General features: G+C 36.2%; 1 protein-coding gene across 2 annotated transcripts in view; it reads left to right on the top strand.

Annotated features, from left to right (window-relative positions):
• The window catches only part of dock1 (dedicator of cytokinesis 1), a 200,497-nt gene that overhangs the window by 17,498 nt on the left and 159,994 nt on the right, over positions 1–23,005 (top strand). Inside the window, exons 2-12 of one of the 2 annotated variants that reach the window (XM_055042817.1) lie at positions 4,635–4,718; positions 5,371–5,411; positions 5,519–5,574; positions 6,428–6,524; positions 9,354–9,502; positions 10,536–10,671; positions 12,760–12,917; positions 14,334–14,415; positions 14,874–15,009; positions 18,065–18,137; positions 21,948–22,087. In XM_055042817.1, the coding sequence (XP_054898792.1) occupies positions 4,635–4,718; positions 5,371–5,411; positions 5,519–5,574; positions 6,428–6,524; positions 9,354–9,502; positions 10,536–10,671; positions 12,760–12,917; positions 14,334–14,415; positions 14,874–15,009; positions 18,065–18,137; positions 21,948–22,087 (1,152 nt within the window). The remainder of the gene's footprint in view (positions 1–4,634; positions 4,719–5,370; positions 5,412–5,518; positions 5,575–6,427; positions 6,525–9,353; positions 9,503–10,535; positions 10,672–12,759; positions 12,918–14,333; positions 14,416–14,873; positions 15,010–18,064; positions 18,138–21,947; positions 22,088–23,005) is intronic. The other variant, XM_055042818.1, reaches the window with a different exon arrangement.

The following is a 23,005-nucleotide window of genomic DNA, read 5'->3' on the forward strand; positions in this document are numbered from 1 at the left end:
TTCGTCTTCTTCCTCTGATGGATTTTCTCTCCCTCACTTCTCCCTAATTGACATCAGTTTACTTGGATATGCAAATATAGGTTTATGAGTAATCAGAGCTGTCATTTAATCCACACGTGACTGGAATCTCTTTGGTGATTCCAGCAAACTGTGCAATGATTGCCTCGGATATCAGGGCTGTGTTAGATGGCCGTCATTTAGGCAGCATCTTCCCAGGGTTGTTTATTTGTGTTCATTTGAAAGAAAAAAAAAGTCTTACCCAGAGAGGATATCCCTGGCTCTCCCAGCTTCCATTTGTTTGAAATCGGAGAGTCTCACTGGAAGCGATGACAGAGGTGTTTTATCATGTTCTGTTGAAATATGGAGCGTTCTGTTTTTTGCCAGATCTCGTCTTGCTATTTGGATCACATACAAAATCAGATGAACTTGTCCAGGTTTCAATCAAGCACTGCAATTTTCAAGCTGATTTTAATATATTTACGCTCATTGAACATTATTACATGTTGTCACTAGGCAACCGCAACCTTTATTGGGATTTTATGTAATAGACGAGCACAACGTAACAATGATTGTGAAGAGGAAGGAAAATGAAACTTTTCTAATAAAATTTTAATTTCTGCAGAGCATCCATATTCAGCTGACTGAGTTGGTATTTTGGAGAATAAGGTTTTACTGCAGATAGGGGTCGAATTCTTTTGTCATGCGTTTCCAACATCTTTGCAAGATTTCAGAAATTTAAATATTTACCTAATCTTCTTTCCAAATTGAAAAAGCTCAATCACAGCGGATAAAAAATTAATTCTTGCCAAACATTCTCAGACCATTTTTAAAGCTTAGATTTTAATCTTTCCTTTGTAGCTCTGGCTTTATGTTTAAGAGGTCATTGTCCAACTGAAAGGTGAATCTCTGCTTTAGTTTTTTTCTTTTGCAGCTTCCTGATGTTGTCCTGGCTTACCTATTTGCTAAAGAAACCCATCCCTTTAGCAAGATGCTAATGCCACCGTGTTTCACTGTAAGGATGTGATATTTGGTGTGTGTTCTCTGCCATGCCAAATACATTCTTTATATTTAGGTCAAGCCTTGCTCTTTTCTGACCAAGATGCCTTTCCTCGCACATCTGCTGTTTTCCTCAGTCTTCATAATGCTTTGTTCACCAGTGTTCATCAACAATCCTATGAGGTATTTACAGAACTGCTTGTTTTACATTAGGATAGAAATACACTCAGTATTTCTCCCTTCACAGATTAAGGGACTTTTGAAGGCAATTGACTGCACAAATTTTATTTAAGGAACTAAGAATAAAGAAGTCAGAATGGAAACCTGTTTTATCAGAAATTCATCTGTAAGATAATTTTGAACATTTTGTATAATTTTTATTCTACTTAATATTTAGGCATTGTGTTGGTTTATTTTAACAAATCTAAAATATATAATGAAATTTCTCTTATGTGATCAGATTTCAAAACATACATCAGCTAGAAACTGTAATTTGACTGTTACCACTGCTGCAGAGTGGCTGGTCTGCTATTACTATTCAACACAGATTAATCCCACCTCCCTTTTGATTGCTCTGTTGTTTTCTATCTTTCTAGGCACCTTTTGTGTTTTAGTGGGGCTGGAATGAATGCTGTTGTCTGTGTTCTGCTGTCGGCCAATGGCTCACATTTGTTAGGTTTTTGTTGGGGATGACTAAATGCACTGTGGACATGCGTGTGAAAATGGACAACAAAAATGACAGCATTGAATTAAACAAGTGACAGACACAATTTCATGCTCTCTATGCCACACAGAAAATGGACTGCTAAATAGTCCACATACATCAAATCAATGCATCTTTTTTGCATAATTAGCAACATGCAAACGAAATTAGCGTAAAAAATACTTAAATAAATATGAACACAAAATTGATAAGGAATTTTGTCTCATATTTTGTTCACCAGTTTAGGTGACTTCCTCCCTGTACATCAACTCAACATTCCCATGAATCAGTCCCAATATTTGATATTATTATGACATTTCCTCACTTAGTTTTTTTACCCTTTATTAAAGTCTTCCTGTCACATAGACTGAACTTTCAGATCTTGGTAAATAATATTCTTTGGTGCGGACATAAAGGGCAGTGAAACTCCACCCAAATGACGAAGTATATTATTAGCCAACATGACATCTAAGATATTTTGCAACTGCAATGCTGTACATTAATATTGCATTGACTTCTGATTCTTACATATGAAGCAAATTTTTCCCACCGATTATATCTACTTCAGAAAAGGTCTGATGAAAGTCAATCACTGTCCTCTTTTGCTCTGCCATGACAAACTCACCCACTGGGTCATGTCTGCAAGTTTGTAGTAAACAATAGTCACCCCACTGTTGACAACTCAGCAACTTTCTTGTTATATTAAGCGACATTTCAGACAAATAAATCAGCTAAAATTGAAATGTGCAGGTAAGGTTTTTTTTTAAAGATCGGTCATCTGTGATTGGCCAGAAAACTGCAATAGGTGAATCCCCAGTTTAAACAATTTAGTTTGTATTTATTTAATTATTTGCTTAAATGAAAGCAAATAAAATATTTGCAATAGAAATGTGACTTTCAACTATCCTGCTGGTCAATGAATCTCAACAACTGGAGTTTTAAAATATTTACTGCCTTAACATCTTGAACTGACTGACATCTTGTTCTGAAAGAATCCGTTGCGTAAAAGACACACTTTTATTTCCTGTGTGGGAGTAAGATGTATAAAACGGCTTGGAGTCCAACGGCAACAAAAGCAGAAAGACTTTGTTTTGCATGGCTGTCAGACATAAGCCCCCTAGAGCTAATGAGAACCAAAAAGAATTGCACGTCCCACCTGATGTCTGTAATGAACTGTAATGAGTGCTTCAAATGGCAGGTGGTTCTTAGGGGCGAATGGATAACACACTTGCAGGACAAACCTGCTGGGAAGGTTGCAGTGCCTGAAGCTATGGTCTTTTTTTTTTTTTAATTAAGCAGTCATTCACCTCTGGAAATCTCAGTTCAAGCGGCTCCGTCCTGGTGTGCGTACCCACACCAGGACATTGATGCCTTCATTTAGATGCTTATTTGGTTACTTTTCTGCTTATTCTTCTTTCTGCATTGTCTCAATTTTAATGCACTCTGTATGGTTCTTGTATCACATTCAAGAGGCTTTTTTTCCCCTGTAATTCGCTGATGCATAATAGTGTTCCTTTTACCAGGAGAACTAAAGCCCTCCTGCTCTTTCTGTTATAGCTTCATTACACGCACCTCAATTGATACTTTTGTGCCGTACTCATCCAGCTTCTCTGCTGCAGTGGAGCTCCTTGAATACAGAGGGGATTTGATGTTAGGCTTAAATATTAACCTTTGAGCTGTGAAATTATTACTGTCAAGCCAGCATTTTTACTTTTTTGGCAACTGTCTAAAATGTAGACCTAAATGTCTCAAGTGATTTTGTCTCAAGTGATCATCATCAATAAAATATGTACATTATTATTATTATTATTATCATTATTATTCTCTTGTGTAATTTGCCCTCTTTTTATATGGTCTCCAATTGCACCTGTGAGCAGAAACTTGAAAACATGTATAATCGTCATTTTAATTGTGTTGTGTACTAAAATGGTACCATATTATAATGTAGATTTTTTGTTTGTTTGTTTGTTTTACTTGTTTATACAAATGAACTAATCAGCTATTCTGAAAAAAAGTGCTCCAGGTTGTAGAGAATCACAATTCTCTGTACAAAATAAAGTCCGAAGCCCTAAGTAGTAGTTTTGAATCAGTATAAAATTAAGGAATTACAAGATCATTCTTAATTATGTGTTGTAGCTTATATCCTTAACCTCCTACTGGATTTTCATTAAACTCAAAAGCTTGGAACAAAGATATTTGCTGATGCTAATGGATCACTAAACTGAAACCAGATTTGTTCAACAATTTAATTTTTTTTTAATTTTTTTATCACCAATGAAGAGAAGATTGCCTAATTCAAATCTCTTAATTGACTGACTAGTGGATCACTTTTATCTTTTGGACTGACATTTTTTGCAGTGTTCTTCTACGGTATCGTATTGAAAAGAATGCTTAGGCTGAAGGTGCTCGAAAACAAACTGGTTTTTATGATGCCTGCATATTGATTTTTCTCTCAAGATCCAGACATGAAAGCACAGCATCTATAAAAGCAAGATGCTCTGTAAGACATTAGGTTATTATAATTTTTTTGCTACATGGTTAGTAAATAACAAAATTAACAAAACAAGTAATCAAGTGTTGTATACTATTTTGTCTGGAGACAGTCCAGATTGCCATCAGGTGTTTAGTTTGCTTCGTCTTGCTTCAAGTAACTTTGTTTTTGTGATCAGTGTTGTTTTGACATCATTTTCTAGTATTGATTTCTCTGCAGTAGGTGGTGGAAGTGTGTTGATGTCACAGCTCAAACTGGTGCAATACCAAACCATCACACTGCCATAGAGTGTGGGTGCATGTTGTGTAAACGTGCAGTAACTTTTACTACACATTGCAGCGGCACACATTTGGAGCCTCAAGGGAGCCAAATACTTTATTGCCTTTTTCCTCTACCTGTAATATCCTTTTCTCATATATTGTCCTCTGTTTTTTTTTTCTTAAGCAATCTATAACTACGATGCCCGGGGGAAAGAGGAGCTGTCACTGCAGATCGGAGACACGGTGCACATACTTGAGACATATGAAGGTGAGAACTGACAGTTGATGAAAGCTGACAACCTGGAAATGAATATTAAGTAGCTTTGCATTCTCTTTTCAGACTTTTAAGTTGTAAAATTCAACCTTGGTGGAGAGAAGTGCTGTTTATTGACTTCAACATTGTCAGCTGGGTTTTTGTAAAAAGGTCTTTTGCAATCTCAGTATTAAGTATTTTTCTTTTGGACAATGGCTTTGAGATATTACGTTTTAAAGTTGGTGAGCTGCACACCATAGAACTCACTATGTTGTTTTATGCTTTTCTATATTTACACATTCTTCAATTCTTGTCATAGACGTTGGGTCAGTTCTTTTTTTTTTTTTTGTGCTAATTTTGTTTGTCTGCAGTCGGTGGTAGTGCAATTCAGCCATTTGAAAATTCAAAATAAAAATAATTTTGAATGCAACCGTCCCATTGCCACACCTCCACTTCTGTGCTTTCTATAAAGTATTTGTTCTAAGTGTAGGAACAGGAGGTGGGCGGTTCTAAAGCTTACTGAATATTCTGTGCAGTTTCTGTTCACTTACTTTTGATTGGTTATTAAATATGCATTGTGTTGAAGTTTATTTTTTAGTCTTTTATGCTAAACAGTTGAAATCATAATGATAATTGATAGAGCAATGTTATTTTTGTTTTTTACTAGCCTGGTACAGGGGATACAGGCTGAGGAGAAAATCAAAAAAGGTAAGAGACTGTTAGAGATTTTGATTCCTCTGTGACATAATTTGTTACAATTCTAGTATTTATTTCTGTAAAACGGTGTTCCATATTTATTTTTTTTCCTATTGCAGGGCATATTTCCTGCTTGCTACATCCACCTGAAGGATGCCACAGTTGAAGGCAGTGGGTCAGTATCTTTACCATCAGATGTTAATACAAGGTTGTTCTATGATCAGAAATCTTGCCATTTATGAAATCATATCTATTGAAAATTATAATGAGAGGGATTTCCAATCTCAAATTATGTAAAGCGCTGACTTCCTTTCCCAGATTTGGGAACTTGGCTTAGCAAGTTCTGTGCAAGGTAATTAGAATATTAGAGGTTAAAATGTAAAACTCAAAATATTTTCATTTGCCCTTTTTCCATGAGACGTTGAGGTTTTAAACAGTCCTAAAAAAATTACATTGTATATTAAAATGACCAAATGAAAGCTGGACTTTGTATAATCACTGATTTAAAAATAGATTAGATTTGTTTTGGTTTGGCTGAATGATCACCAGTCTGGGCCAGTCAAGAGGAAAATTTGGAATTTACTGCCATTATCTAAATTTGAACATTTTAAGGGCATTTCCTTTGTAGTAAAGCTTTGAATATTTCTGTGTTATTTTTTAATTTGTGTATCTCAGAGATCAGAATGCTGGAATTAGGCTGATTATTTTTAGGAACAGCGGATTTTATCAGAATTGGCTCTGATCAGTGGGAGAAGAAAGTAATGTTGATGTGTTAATAAGAAGACTGTGAATTCCTAATCCGTTGTTAAATCAAGTGGTACCTGCTGCCACTTTCTCAAGTTAGAAATGGGTGCAAAATAGGTTTCTGCACTGTCGCCACTTACTTACACTTCATTCTACTGTCTTATTAATTAAATAAAAATTAACTGAGACTAACATGTGATCTAACACAAGTTTGACATACCTCCTGAGTTTACATGTTGTTTTTAAGGGAATGAAGTTGGATTCTCCATTCTTTGTTACTGCAGGCAAAAGGAGACAGTTATTCCCACTGAGCTGCCCCTGGTTCAGGAGGTTACAACAACGCTGCGGGAGTGGGCTACTATATGGAGGGACTTGTATGTGGTGAGTCATCCTACCAAAAGCTGCACTCACTCACTCACTCACTCACTCACTCACTCACTCACTCACTCACTCACTCACTCACTCACTCACTCACTCACTCACTCACTCACTCACTCACTCACTCACTCACTCCACTCACTCACTCACTCACTCACTCACTCACTCACTCACTCACTCACTCACTCACTCACTCACTCACTCACTCACTCACTCACTCACTCACTCACTCACACTCACTCACTCATCACTCACTCACTCACTCACTCACTCACTCACTCACTCACTCACTCACTCACTCACTCACTCACTCACTCACTCACTCACTCACTCACTCACTCACTCACTCACTCACCCACTCACTCACTCACTCACTCACTCACTCACTCACTCACTCACTCACTCACTCACTCACTCACTCACTCACTCACTCACTCACTCTCACTCACTCACTCACTCACTCTCACTCACTCACTCACTCACTCACTCACTCACTCACTCACTCACTCACTCACTCACTCACTCACTCACTCACTCACTCACTCACTCACTCACTCACTCACTCACTCACTCACTCACTCACTCACTCACTCACTCACTCACTCACTCACTCTCACTCACTCACTCACTCACTCACTCACTCATCACTCACTCACTCACTCACTCACTCACTCACTCACTCACTCACTCACTCACACTCACTCACTCACTCACTCACTCTCTCACTCACTCACTCACTCACACTCACTCACTCACTCACTCACTCACTCACTCACACTCACTCACTCACTAACTCACTCACTCACTCACTCACTCACTCACTCACTCACTCACTCACTCACTCACTCACTCACTCACTCACTCACTCACTCACTCACTCACTCACTCACTCACTCACTCACTCACTCACTCACTCACTCACTCACTCACTCACTCATCACTCACTCACTCACTCACTCACTCACTCACTCACTCACTCACTCACTCACTCACTCACTCACTCACTCACTCACTCACTCACTCACTCACTCACTTACATACATTCATGTTGCATGCACAGCATAGAAGTGTGGAAAACGAAAGATACTATTTTTGCTCTAGGACATTTTTTTATCGGTGTGTAATAAAAAAGGATCTGAACTTCTTTGTGCTTTTCCTTTCTTTTTTTTTTAAGTCAAGCATCAAGTGTACAAAACACAGCAGATTCCTCTCTCATTATCTATTAAACAAATATGAAGCCATAATGAAAAAAAGATGTGATTGAAAAACAAAGAGTACCTTATGAATTAAGACCCATGCTTCTTTATAACATTGATTTATTTCATTAAACGTTGGCCACAGCTCTTTAAAGGTCCCCCCACAACATATTGATCAAGTTGGGATCTGAACTTTGACTGGGCCATTGGCGGTTTGCTCTTTCGGCTATTTTTAAATAAATTTGCTTTGTGTTTCTCACCTAAAAGTATGTGTTTTGGTTGTTGTATGTCTCTGTTTCAACCAACTATACAAAGAAATACATTATGCAATGCAAGGTGCATCATCACCCTCTACCGCTGTGCACAATAGTTGCTTTGTTTATGCTAAGGTGCTGTATTTTGTTTCCGGCACACAAGGAGCTAATTGTTATTGCAGTATTCTTTTTGTAGAAAACAGACATTCTCATTACAATCCTTCCAAAACTAGCAACATTAGTCAAATATTCTTCTAACTTTACAGTAACCGATCAATTTAACATGCTAACGGAGTCCTGTAGAAACAGCTCTTCTATAAATATATTTTTTTTTCATTTCTTTGAGCATTTCACTACCTGAACATTTACTTGGATCCTCACTTCGAGGAAGAATGGCAATTGTCTTAAATTCTTTTCACTTGTAAATAACCGCATTTGCTATAGAATGGCAAACTTTAATTTAGTTACTTAGCATCTCTTAATGAGTAGCTAAATTATTGTGATTAGCATTACAAAAACGGCAGTGTGTATTCAAAAGAATGTGAAGTTTTCCATATCCAGGATATTCCACAACAAAGCTTGAAACATCAAAGGATGAACAAGTGCAGAAACTGCAAAGTTTCTGACTAGCCAGTCACTTATCAGAGCTGCCCGATTCTGTTCACCAGGGGATTTCTCTGCATATTCCTTGGTCATATTGTTCAGAAATAATCTCATGTTGACGCGAAGCAGTAATTTTTTCCCCTATAAGTTCCTTGCTGATATTTTCCATCATTGTGTGTGAGAATATAAATGTGTCCTCTGGAGCTTATAGGAACTGCTGTTATGCTGCAGATGCATGTAGCAGCTGTTTTTATATCTGTGGACATCCCTGCTGATAATTGTATTTTTTCCTTTCCTTCATAAATCCCACTGAAGCACCAAAGATGTACTTTGTTTTTCATACACAGCATTTTAAATATGGATTTTGGATGTTTTTGTTTTGTATTAAATAATGGAAATGGTTAGTCTATTTTTTTTATTTGTTTGCTTCTTGTACATGAAGGTTAAATTTAAGTAATTTTGGACCATTATGCAAAATGTACACCTGAATAAATGCATAACTTTTGAAGTAAGTGACAAAGTTCTATCCTTTTTTCCAGAATTTTAAACAAGAAATACTTAATGCACATCACTGAAGGACACAGAGACAGCAAATGTTTGTTTTTCTGAAAAAAAAATGGTGCAAATATCTATCAGGCTGTACCAATTTTGACACATATATATTGGATTATGTCCTCGCAGAAATTAAGCACAAAGTGGCTAACCTGCTGTTAAGATTTAGTATTTCTTGGCATTTAGTTTCTTCATGTCTGATAGTTGTACAATATTCTGTCTAAAAGGGGGACAAGCGCGAGATGTTCAACTCTGTCCGTGACATGATCTACGACCTCATCGAATGGCGGTCACAGATCCTATCTGGCACCCTCCCGCAGGATGAGCTTACAGAGCTCAAACAGAAGGTCACCTCCAAGATAGACTACGGCAACAAGTAAGCATTTTGTTTAAGGATTTTAGGCTTCTCTTGTGCTGGATTATAATAACTCTTTTCAGAAGAAGTAAAAATTTGCATATAGCTTCCTGGAAAATGTGCTTCTTTAATGTGGAAGTATAGGGCACTAAATTTGGATATCTTTGAAATCTTAATTTATAATTCAGGTTTAAAAAGTGAAAGCTATACAGCATAGATTCTTTACACACAAAAGGATATATTTCAGTTGTTCATTTTTGTTAATTTCAATAATTGTGGAGTACAGTTAATGAAAATCTCAAATTTAGTTGGTCAGAAACTTTAAATATTTCATAAAAGTAGAAAAATCTAAACATTTATTGCAAAAATTAACCTCTTTGGTGTTCATAGTTCTGTATCCAAGCATATTAATGACATTTTTGTGGAAGGAAAAATGTTTAATGAAATGAGAAAACGGCTAGCTCAGGGGTCCAAATTCCTCTTTTCAGATGAAAATAAAAATCGCATATTACTTTGAAAGTGTTTAACATTCCTGAAGCAAATTAGCTTTTCAGTAGCATTCATATTCATTAAGATGCAACTGTAGGAAGCCACTGTATGCCTGCCTCTGCAAACTCCAAAGTGATGACTTTCACTGTGTCTGCAGTAAGACAACAAAATTGTTTGGCAATGAGTTTTGTGGAGCTCTATTCTGCTGCTGTGATGAAACTTTAAATCCTGGTCCTGTAGAGATATTGCTTTTGCCACTGCAGAGGCAGATACTGATGTGTTTAAAAAGAAAACCATTAGGTGCATGTTGGCAGCCCGCTGTTGTCTCTGCCGAGTCCCTCCAGAGCAGAAACACTGGAGGGAGAAAGAAAAGCCTGACGAGCTTTGAAAGAAAACAGTGGAACAGAGGGGAAAATTATATGAGCATCAAATAAGGGAGCTGACTGGGAGCACACAGTGACAACACGCTGTTTGTTTTTCAAAAATGCAACCATATGTTTTGCCTTTTGTTGTCCTTTGTCCTGACATGTTTTGACATATGTTCATTGACTTTTCCTTATTCAAGATACTTGGATCTTGATCTGGTGGTTAGAGACAAAGATGGAAACATTCTGGACCCAGAGCTCACCAGCACCGTCAGCCTATTCAGAGAACATGAGGCGGCCTCCAAACAAATTGAGGACCGGATCCAAGAGGAGAAGGTAAGCAAAGGGAGGATTATGGTGTTCCTTTTGAATCGAAACCAATTTAAAGAGAAACAACATGGTGCAAAACTACAACTTCATAATTAAATTTTTCAGAACTTCTGTTAAGGACTTCTGTGAATTGTTTAGCAAATTAATATTGTGTAACAATTTCCTCATTAGAAATATGTTCTTAATCGTCTTTTAAAAGCTTTCATGTCAAGTCTTGTCAGGAAATATCTTGTGAGGTGAGCAATAAGAGGAAGTTTGTTTATTTAGGACAACCAAAAGAATATCTGTGATGGCGTTAGAGAAGAAGCCAGCGGTAAATCGAGTTCATTTAATTATAAAATGCTGAGTTCACTTTGATAGACATATATATTGTTATCATTGTTCCAACATCCACAGTGAAATAATTTAAACCCAACTCTTCCTGTCATGTCTATGCGTACTTAATGTGAATGTTCTTCGATCGTAGCATTAAATAAAACCGGACTAACTTGGATGCTGTTCTTAATTATTTTCACTGGCGTATACTGTCAAGACTCTTTACAGAGAACCCAGACGTATCTTGAGAAAGATGATGCAGGTTGTTGTCAGGCTACAATTCTGTTCAGCTACAACAATGAATCATCAGGTTTTTAAAAGTAAAAAGTAGAAAATGGAATAAGGTAATAAAAAATGTCATTCTTATTCTATTTAGTTTTATGGTGTGAAGGCCAGTTTGTGGAATTAAGCTAATGCGCTTACAAAAAAAACACTTTTTCTTCAACTATATTATAAAAAGCTCCCTTAAGCCTCTTTTCCCTTTAAAGCCTTTGATACTTTTCTTTCTGCTATGCAGCTAATGCTGAAATGCACACTTTTGAAGGTAAACATGTACTCTAAACTTCATACAAAAATATTTTTTTGCATTCATTAAAATGATACGTATGTAAGTAAGAAAAGATAATGCATGACATGTTCAGAAATAGGATGTTCAGAGCTGCTGTGGAGACTACTTCTCCAGTCTCACCTCTCTTAGCTCTCCATTACCTGTCTTATCTTCTCACTTACTTTGTCCTCGCACTTCTTACACCTTCTTTTTCCCCTTTTTGTCCATGATTCTTCTTTTTCTATTCAATTTCCCACCAGATTCAGTTGGCAACCTCTGTCAACTTATGTAACATAAGTTCAATACTGAATATAATGTGACAACAGGATTATAGGTGCGAAACATTTGTTTTAGAAAATCCACTCATTAGATTGACAAAATACTGAGAGTTGAAATATAATTGGGCTGTCGTAGGAAAATAGGCAGCTTTTTTAAAATGCTGATCATGTCAAGTTTGACACTGAAATGACAGATGCCAACAACAGGGATCATAAGCTCAGCTTCAGTTAGAAACCCTATATGTGTTATTTGAAACCCTGATTTGATAAATGGGATCCTAAAATGTTAAAAAAATAAATTAATAATGGGCAATAATTAAAAAAAACATGCATAAAGGCATGTTCAAGCCATTCAACTTTTTAGGGCTTCGCACTTTATTTTGTACAGACAATTGTGATTCTCTTGTTATTTGAGCTGGAACAGAGCTTTTTGGCACCTTTAGTGTAGAAGTGGGAAAAGCAAGCAGCCTCTCCTGCCACAAAGACATAAAAGATAAAAGAGAGACATAATCTCAGTCATATTCTCAATCTACTTTTCTTGGCAGGTCAGTGACTCTCCACACCTGGTGGCAGTGTGAGCAGAGTGCTAAAAGACCAAGTGTCCCACTTTCATGTGGTCTCTCATCCTACATTTTCAATCAGAGCTCTTTACTGGCCAGTTTAGTTGACCTTATCAATATTTAATGATCAGGTTCTTGCATACTTTAGATGTGTATTCAAAGTAACACATAGTAGGCTATTTTACTATAGACAAGCCACAGCAGATTATGTGACTTTGAAGACTTTTTATACAGTGTATAACACTGAATTCTGACAAATTTTTTCAGGAAAGAAATAATTTTTGTTAGTCTCATAATTTTTTTTATTATTAAACTACATCAGAGCCTCAAGTCTCAACTGCATGTTTGGTAAGAAAATCAAACACTCACAGCGTTTCCTCTGTTTTTCTAACAGTCTCAGAAGCAGAATATTGATCTCACAAGGCAAGCAAAGTTCGCCTCCACTCCGGCATTCGCCCTCTTTGTGACTCTGAAGAATGTGGTGTGTAAGATTGGCGAGGATGCAGAGGTTCTCATGTCCCTGTATGATCCAGTGGAGTCAAAGTTTATCAGGTATCTCATAAGCTTACATGGTTACTGATTCCTCCTCTTTCATTTTTATCTTCTAATTTATGTGCACAGTCCTCATCAAAACAGCATCAGTTCAGCCCTGCAGTCAAAAGATTTACTTGTTTTTTTTGGGGGGGAAGGAGGGGTTCAGGGATTTGACATCAAAGTTGTATGATAGGAATGATTAAGAACTCAGTGGGACATTTCTTTTGCATTTATCACCAGTCCTAAATTTCAGGCAACTGAAATGCATATTTGGTAGTCATTGCTAAACCCAAGATAAGAATCCCTTAGGAAATGTTATGTGGAAACTTAATTTTTTTTTCCATGCCAAATGGATTTTTGCTGACCCAAAAAATAAAAAAATACCGGCAGTTTTGTAAGCAATTTTTTTGATGTTGCAAAACTCTGACCCTTATTTTTTCTAAAACTGATTCGTAAGAATAAATTACATTTTTGCATGTTGCAAATGTTGTATCCCCATGATGAACAGTTTTATGTTAAAGTGCTCTATTTTACATGAGCCATTCAAACACTATTTTACACCCCAAACAATTCCTGTGTATTGTAATAGGATCTGATGTTATAGAACAATGCAAAGCAGTGGATAATTGTAAAGTGGTAGTAACACTCATTTGTGAAGTGTAGCTTGGATTTGTTTTCAGTCTCTCTTCCGCTTGATCGTGTTCAGTAAAATCCAGTTAAATCAACTGCCTTCAACAGTTTAGTTTGAAAATGAAGTGTGGAATTTACTCTCAGTATAAATCCAGTGGTCATGTGCAGTTTTAGTTGGAGAACTAAAGCTGCACATCACCCTGAATGTGCTATCTGGATGGTAAAATATGGCGATGGCAGCATCATCCTATTAGGATGCTTTTCTTCAGCAGTGACAAGACAGATAAACGGAGATAAATAGTGGGAAACACTTAAAGAGAACTTGTTAAAAGTAATCAAAGATGTGTCAAGAGCTGCGGTAAATCTTTTTCATCAGGACTGTGACGATTAAAAATGCCTAGTCAAAGTCTAAATTAAACAGTAAGTAACACTGTCCACTCAGTCTGACTAATTTTGAGCTCATTTGCCAAAATTAACATGCCAGGATTTTGATCTCTGGATGTTTCAAAGCTGGTAGCTAGCATATCTTAAAATATTTTGTTGAAAAAAGGTTTAGGGTCTGGACTCGTCAGGGCTTAACACAAATTTTTAGGTTTTTATTTGAACCATTGTCTTCTATTTTACCATTATCCACTACTTTGTGATGCTTTTTAAATAAAACCACAGTAAAATCCATCGAAACTCAATCATGCATATTTTTGCAAAACACTTTGCTCGTCAAAAACAGTTTCAAGCTCTTAAAAGTCTGACTTTCCTTTGGAGGGAAAATTGGAAATGTATTTTTTTCTTGTCTGTCGCTCACAGTGAGAACTACCTGGTGAAATGGTCGAGCTCTGGCCTGGTAAAAGACATCGACCAGCTTCATAACCTGCGGGCGGTTTTTACAGTGAGTCTGTTTGGCTGCGTGAACGTTTGTCATTTTGTGTGTGTCCATGTGCTCGCCCGACTATAGTTCTGTTTATTCAGCCATGTTATGAGGCAATTGGGAGCCTCTCTGCAGAGAGCCTGTGTTTTGTTAAGCTCTCTCAGTAAGATCAAGACTTGCTATATGTATTTTCTGAGGCAGTCGCCTCTATCGAATGGAAGCCCAACATGAATGTGGCACATTCTCAAAAGTAGCTGAAATTACTTGTTGCTGAAATGTTTGGCTGTTTTACAAAGGTATGTAGACTTTTGGAAGTTAAATTAATTGATCTGTGTTTGAACTTGAACATTTACATGCAATTTTCTCATAAATGTTTTGCCATAACTTCGGTGTCGATGTACAGAAGTAATTTTGCTGAGACTCCTAATTCAAGGCATCATCTGCCTTTAAAGCCTTATTGTGTTTTTCTTCCTCTGCAGGACTTGGGCAGTGAAGATTTAAAGAGAGAGAAGATCAGTTTTGTGTGTCAAATTGTCAGAGTGGGACGTATGGAGCTGCGGGATAACAACACCAAGAAACTGACTTCAGGCCTGAGAAGACCCTTTGGAGTTGCAGGTGAATTGAAGCTATATAATATCTGTCAGCTTCAGCAGTTTATGCAACACCATGTGTGTTCAGCATGAGCAACACGAGATTGTGTGAGTCTTTGTCCAACTGGTTAAATATACATTAGCACAAAAACAGCACTATAACACTAGAAAATCCCTAGCCAAAAATAATTGCACTCCATATATTCCTTTGCACAGGCTGATATTATGATGACTATTTATCCACACTACATTGTGGAGAATTGAAGTAATAAAAACCAGTTTAAAACTCAGAACAATGGCTTTTCTCTACTTATTGTGTTGTGTCTTTGCACCATTAATAAGCTATGTCTGACTATATTAGGTCATTGAGTGTTTTTTTCCCATTAATGTAAAGATACAGGGAGATTTTGTATAAGACTTTTTAAGCACTAATCAAAAAAGTATTGCACTTCAGTTAACAATGTTTAAACTGATAGGAACTGGTATTCAATTCACTTTGGATTTAAATACGTTTGTTAATTTATAAACTACTGAATGGCTTAGTACTGAAGTACATTAAAGATTGATTGTTGCCAAATTAACCTTTCAGACCACAAAGTCACCCAAACATGAAGATGTAGTGCTCAATTCTATCGAGAAACAAACTTCCAGAACAGTTTGAGTTAAATCAGGCTAAAAGCCCATTTGGTTAGAGCTGCCTTTGACAACTGGAACATCATAAAATGTTGTCTATCTTTCAACCTGTCATTGTGTTCCCACTGTAATCTAATGTTTTTGCTCATTTTTTTTCTCTTTTTTTTTTTTCTCATTATGTAAAGCAGAACTGTCAGCTTCTTGTACCAGAGCTGCCAACATATAGAACAAGAAAAGAGAGTGCCTCTGTTTTCCAGAATCAGGGAGTTTGCTTAATAACAAACACAACGTAATGTGCAGTTCTTTGCTGTCTTGAAGTTTAGCTGGCGTTGTTTGGGCCACAAGGTCACAGAGTTTGGAAGCCATTTGGTTCTGCTTTGATTTGCTTGGATGTCTTGGTGATTTCTCACATTGGCAATCAGCCTAAAACAATGATTGATAATCTTATGTTTTCTGCCTCACTCTTTTAGTGTAGAGATGGACCAAGAAGGCTAAGAAGAACTGTTATTGTAGCAGTTCTTTATTGTTTGTGCTCTGCACTGCACATCTTTTTAACCTCATTGTGAATAATTTGTGTGGTGCCTTCAGTCCTTGCCTGACTGAATAAATATTTTTGGCTAAAATTCAGAGGCCTTGCTGAAGTAGAGAGAAAAGAATTATATGTTTTTTAATCCCTTGCTGGCAAACCTCCAGGTGTATAGTAAACTAATTAGATTGGCGTCAAGCCCACATTTGTCCAACAGAGAAAATTATGTCTCTCTTTCAGTGGTTCCCCCCCTTCCGCTTTTCCTCCCCATTTCCTCTTGAAGGGAAGGTAAATGACAAGCAGATTTATTGGTGGCTTATCTTTAGACATTATTACAACTGTGCACAGTATGTAGATTTCTTTCTGCTTTTATAGCTTTGCCTTGCTTTACCATTAGTTATAAAAATATGCATGTCCTGTAGCCTCTTGGGTAATGGAGTAAATGTGAGGTCATCCTAGCATTGTTTCTTATTCACATCATCTGTAAGCTGCATAGACAGCAATAATGTGCCCCCTGTTCTCTGTAAAATACTGAGGGCTTTTACAGACTAAAAGCAATGGTTTTCTTAATGCATCTCTTGTGGAATCGGGGGAGATGTCTCTGGCTGTGTGACATCAGTCCATTTGTTTTTGTATGACATTGTTGAAAGTGCAGCTTGACCTTTGTGTCATTCCTGTACTTTCCATTTCTTTGTAGAAAGCTCTTTAGAAAACATTTTACAGGACAAACAGGTCAAACTTACATACCAGGTAAAAAGAGTCAAAAAATGGTCCAAACTGAATTTGAATGAATCATTGATTTCATTCTACTTCATACTGTCCAGTTAAGACAGTAATGTTTAACTCAGTCTGATCGGACTGATTTGTCTTATGATGCAGAATAAGGATGTGGCGACAGTGGAGAGCCAGAATCCTCCAGCTGAGAAGCAAAAAGCACTGTTTGATTAGAACTGTCTGTGGGAGAGGAAATAAAAAGTAAACATTGTTAATGGGAGAAATGAATTTGTCAGTGACTTTGTCCAAGAAAGAGAGACAAAAAGCACAGAAGTGCTCAGCCAAGAGTTTTTTCTGAAGAAGATAAAAACAAAGGGTACATACTGCCTGTTGGAACAATAGCTTTGTTAGTGATACTGTACAGGAAGCAGACACCAGAATAAACCCACCTAAAAAACAAAACAAAAAAGAGAGTACACACAACCTGGCAACAATAACTTTGTCAGAAACTCGTTCCAGGACTTATCTAAACACAGATGCACAGGGTTGGTAGTGCTTTCAATTGGAAACAGAAATCAAAAGGAGCAAGCATTTGAAACTGGAACAATAGTTACTGTTCAGAAAAAGACAGTAAGAGTATTTTTTATTGTGAATAAAATCACTGAGAATATCCTAAATTATGAATAGCAATGCCTCTGTCCAGGAATGACAGTTAAATACAGACACATGGTCACAAGAGTACTTTTATGGAAAAATAACAAATGCATAATGGTAGTAAACATTCAGTCAGTTACTTTGGCAGACGTAACTGCATAATTTGATCTACTCAGAAAAGTGACAGATGCATAAAAGACAGTGAACAAGAAGTACTTTTTGTTGGACAAGAAAGAAAAGCCGGTACACAGGGTTCTTTGCAACAGTAGCCTTATCCATTTTGTTCAGGAGAAAGAAATGGCTAAAAAAAGGTACATGTTTATTTTGAAAGGCAACAAAATGTCCAAAAGTTTATTTTTTTCTCACAATGAAGTTGTTTTTGTCATAAGATTTTGTAAGTAAGCTAAGATCACCTATGAGTGCTTTTTATGCTCCACACAAACCTACAGTGCAACTATCTCTATCTTACATGCCCATGTTACCTCATCCTCGCCTTAAAAATGTCAAAACCTGTTTCTTTTTATGATATTTTTTTTCTCTTTTGTTTTCACAGTAATGGATGTTACAGATATCATAACAGGCAAAATGGATGACGAGGACAAGCAGCACTTCATCCCATTCCAGCCGTAAGAGCTTTTTGCCACAAACATTGATTTGTATTTAATGTAATTTTTTATTGTAATTGATATATATATATATATATATATATATATATATATATATATATATATATATATATTTGCTTGCTTAAATTTAAGTGAATCAGTGGTACAGTTCGTAAAAGTAGTTTATTTTAGCAATCAAACCTGCCAAAACAATGATTTGTGGGTTCTCACAAAACAGATGGGCTAGCAAAAACAAGTTGACAACTGTTTGAATGTTGCCATGAGTTACAAAAAAAAGAGAAAAAAACAACTTGACTCAGGCAACATGCTAAACTGCATTACACAGTGTTTTCTCTCCCATTTAGAATCCCGACATTGACCACTGTCCCAAGTATTTACTGTAAAGGTTTGAACAAAAAATATATACTCTGGTCAGGGTAGTTAATAGTTGGTACATTTAGAAGTTATGAGCTTCACATTGCTAAAAAAAAACCCCCAAAACTAATGTGACTTGCTATTATACTGCATATTTCTGAGATTGATCCATGGTTGCAAGCAAATGTTATGTAAACACAGCGCTCCATAATGTTATTAGTAAGGTCTGCTTTCCTAACCATTCTTTTATTTAAAAACACCCTAAAAAAAACAAAACAGTAATTCAGTTGAAGAGATTCGATTCAGAAAAAAAAATCATTGTATGAATATATAAATGTGTGCTGATGTATTTGATAGTGATTTGTTCCTAACTTCTGAAGGGCTGCATTAATGTCCGTTGGGAGGTGTTTCACACTGAGATGAGGTGAAAATCAAAATAGAGAGATGTCTTCAGTCTCATGCCTAAATGACAGCATTCATTGTTGTGTTTCCATACTAACATTATAACTTCTTCTCTTCCATTCTGTTTTCTGGCTTCATGAGAGTCTTAAGTCCATCTCTTGGCATTTTTAACACATTGGGGAGGACGGACTACTAAGGACATTTTTTTGAATCCAAGTCATAACGATTAGATTTTTTTGTATTTTCTCGTATTTAGTTTTAAGTTATACAGTTTGGAAAAACACAAATGGCCATTTTACTGTTCAGTGATTTAAAAATTCTAACTAATCCCTAGTGAAAAAAAAATGCCTCAGTATATTTCAAACATATTTACATTTGTGTTAGTATATTTTAAGTATACCAAGTATGAAGTGTACGACATAGAAATATATACGAAATACATTAAAAGCATGTTTGTGCCAATTTTGAATTTTGAACACACTTAAATATAATTGTACCAAAATACACTTTTAAGAAATATATTAACTAAAAATATATTTTCAGTTTTACATCTCTCTGAATATGATATGTTGCTTTCAGTTTTTAACTAAAACACAAAAGCTGTCTCTACGCAATCCATTTTCAGATGTAAGACTTTTCCTTTGTGAACAGCATTGACACCAGTTCACACTCCAGGTAATGCACCCCTTTAGTGTTTTTTTTTTGGGGGGGGGGTTTGTGTTGTTTTTTTTTTAAAGTAAAACAGCCATGAAGATAAGAGATGTTCAAGAATTCATCATTGTTACTCACATAATATTGCCTTAAAAGTAAAGAGGGCCTTGATAATAGTTAGTAGTTTTGGTGAATTCAAGTTTGTAATGTCCTAGTCCGTGTTAGACGACAACACAACAAGACAAGAACTGGATGGAAATGAAATGTGGGTCATCGCCAGACCCAAAGGACAAAGGCTGCTAATGTGTTGCTAGCTTGTGGTAAGTTTGCTTCAAAATTATCTTTGTTTTATTATAAACAGTGTAATACATATATAAGAAAACTTACAGAAATAGTTATTTTATCAATTGTGATTTTTATAATTATTGTAACAATCATTCAACTTCATGTTATAACTGTATGGAGGCTGTATTTGTTGCGACGCAATAATTTTCTTCATAAACGTAACCTAGTTTTAATTAAGCTCAGTATGCCAAAGAGACTTTGATATTGTGTGGTTGTTAACTCGTTCATCATTGTTTTTATCTTCAACAATATTTTTGGAGTATAGGCAAATGAAGATGAAAGAGCAAGCAATTGGATCAGGTATTAGAAACCCAAAAGACTGTCCTGTCTCAGAAGAGGCTCTGGCTCCACCAGATCACCACACCAGTTCTGAGGTCGAAACATCCAAATTGTCTTGAGATTTTTTATTTATTCATTTATTTTTTTACTGAGCAGCTGGCCACATTTTTAACAACAGCAAAAAACTGGTGTGTTTCCAACACTAAGTACTTAATAGGCATGATTTGATTTTAAAACAATTAAACATAATTTATTCCCCTTGTTCTACTATTTCTCTTTCATACATTTTATTCATTGTTAGCTTTCATGGCCCTGTGATGGACTGGTGACCTGTGGTGCCCATCAGGGTTCACCCTGGCGATGGGCACTACCGTCCCCTCTCACCTTCCTGCAAGGATCAGAACCTGAATGGAAAGATTTCAAAGTAGTTTGTCTCCCTTAAATCCACACTTAAAACCACGTCATAGTTAATGCCAGCAGCAACTGATTCTATGATATTGCTGACTATGTTTTTTCTACTTTCAACATAAACAGACAAGGAAATCTCCCCGAAATGTTTTTTCACCCCAGGCATCCGGTCCCAATTATCATTAGTTCTGACGATGCCACATTCATAGCGAGTCCACAACGTCTTAAAGTTGTAAGGCATACTTTTTTGTTTGCTGTTTTTCTGTACTCTTAAAATACAAGTGCTTTCTCTGTTTAGTTGTGCTATTGTTTTATTTTATTTTTTTTGTAGGTATCTGTAAATTGCAGTGGTGCAGTGAATGGGAATGTTCTGTTGTTGATCCTCACTTTTCTTAGGAAAGAGAAATGTCAGTTTGTCTGGAGCAGTACTGAAATACTGTGACATTGTATTAAAACAATACTCTGTCCTTGCTGAAATGTTTTTCACATTTTGTTTAAAGTGTACTTATTGCTTTATTGTGCTTATTTTCTTAAGCATGTCGTCTGTAAACTTTGATTATATTGACAATTTGTACAATTCTCTCATAGTACATTGGCAATGTACTGTTGAAAAATTTGAACATATTGAATACACAATGTAATTTGTTTCACCTGTAAAGTGTGTTGTAATTGATCCCTCTGTGTACTGTTGCCCTGATATGTTTGCAGTACTGTGGTGTGTCTGAAGCAAGTAATGTACAAAGTGGCAAAGAAGAAGAATAAAAGACATAAAGTAAATAAAAAGTGTACTTCATTAGCAGTTATAGTCAACCAAAAGTTTTATTGTAGCATACTGGGATCACACTACTAACATAAAATATGTAATGTCAATATACTTAAAATACATTCTAAATATATTTTAAATATTTCAACCACAAAAATAGTACAGTCAAAATATACTAATCAAGCATTTTATATTACATAAAAAGCAATATGCTTAAAGGTTAGTTAGTTTAGGTGTTCCAACAAAAATATGTGAAAGTACACTTAGTACACTTTAAATTGTGCTTTAATGCAATTGAATACTATTACAATACACAAAAAAAAAATTAGCTGTAAAAATTATACTGAGTATAAGTATAAGTATAGGGTCTTCCTCCCTAAATTAAATTTTCTCTGTCTTTACCCATTCTGCTGACTGTTTACTGCTAACAAATTACTTTATTGCTGCCGTACTATCCACATCCTCCTCTTTTTTCTCCCTCTCATTCATCTCGCTTCTCTTCTCTCTCCCGTTAATTTGTTCACCTCTTCTTAACCCATTCCTCCTCTACCTTTCTTCTGTCTTTTTGCTCCTCCCTGTGGTGTTTGCCCGTTGTGTATGTACTGCAGGCTGGCGTTGGATGATGCCATTCGCCACAAGCAGCTGAACATCTCCCGTTTTTCACCCAGGGTGGCAGGGGAGAACGACTTCCTGCAGACGGTCATCAACAAAGTCATCACCGCCAAAGAAGTTAACCACAAAGGCCAAGGTACAATGAAAAGGTCACATGCACGCACGCACGCACACACACACACTTATACTCCTGCAAAATATATGTTTTATTGGTTTTGTCACTTTATAGCTAAAACTGGACTCCTTAACATGAACTAGTTCTAGGTTTATAATGATAATTATAACCTGGGTAGAAATATTATTGAGTGAAAATTAATTTTAAAGAGTGTGAAAGCTTCAGTGAGGTATTCACCTGTTTTGCTTGGTAAAGATAATAAAGTGTTGTATTTTTATTGATGCTGTCATTTAGTTGAAGGAAAAAGATTCATTATTATTACTTCAGATAAAACATAATTTGTTGTTTTCCATTTAAGGACATTGTGAATGGGGCCCATAATCCACACATTTTGTCATTACAGGTATTCCATACAAACTGAATAGAATCACTGGCAGCAATCACCTCACTGCTGCCAGTGAACTTGGTTCAAATAAATTGTCCTCTAAATAGCACCATTTCATTGCAAAAAATTAAAAAGTCAAGAACTTTCCAAAAACCGCTGATTCAGAACAAGCATGTAGCCACAGTGAGCATTTGACTGCATGCTGTAAGCACTACATTGCAGAATGAGGATACAGACACTGTTTAGCATAATCTGCTAGTTTTGTTTGAGTATGAGCCTTTATTTTTTTACATAAACTTCACCTGTGCACAGTCACAGTCAACAAACTTTTGTCTTTGAAGGGCAATGTCAGAAAGATTTTTTTCATAACTTTAAGTTTCTAATCCCCTGAATCCAAAACGGCTATCTGTTCTAAAATGTTGTATGTGAGGCATCACTAAATTCACAGCAATCTCTTTATGACCTAAATTGATTCTGTTGCATGTGGGGTAAACTTGAGAATTTAAATAGTCTCTTCTCTGTCACTGGAGTTTGTGTGGAAGTCCTCATAAATG

The sequence above is a fragment of the Poeciliopsis prolifica genome, unplaced genomic scaffold, assembly GCF_027474105.1.
Source record: "Poeciliopsis prolifica strain line A6 unplaced genomic scaffold, Auburn_PproV2 SCAFFOLD018, whole genome shotgun sequence".
Taxonomy (NCBI): domain Eukaryota; kingdom Metazoa; phylum Chordata; class Actinopteri; order Cyprinodontiformes; family Poeciliidae; genus Poeciliopsis; species Poeciliopsis prolifica.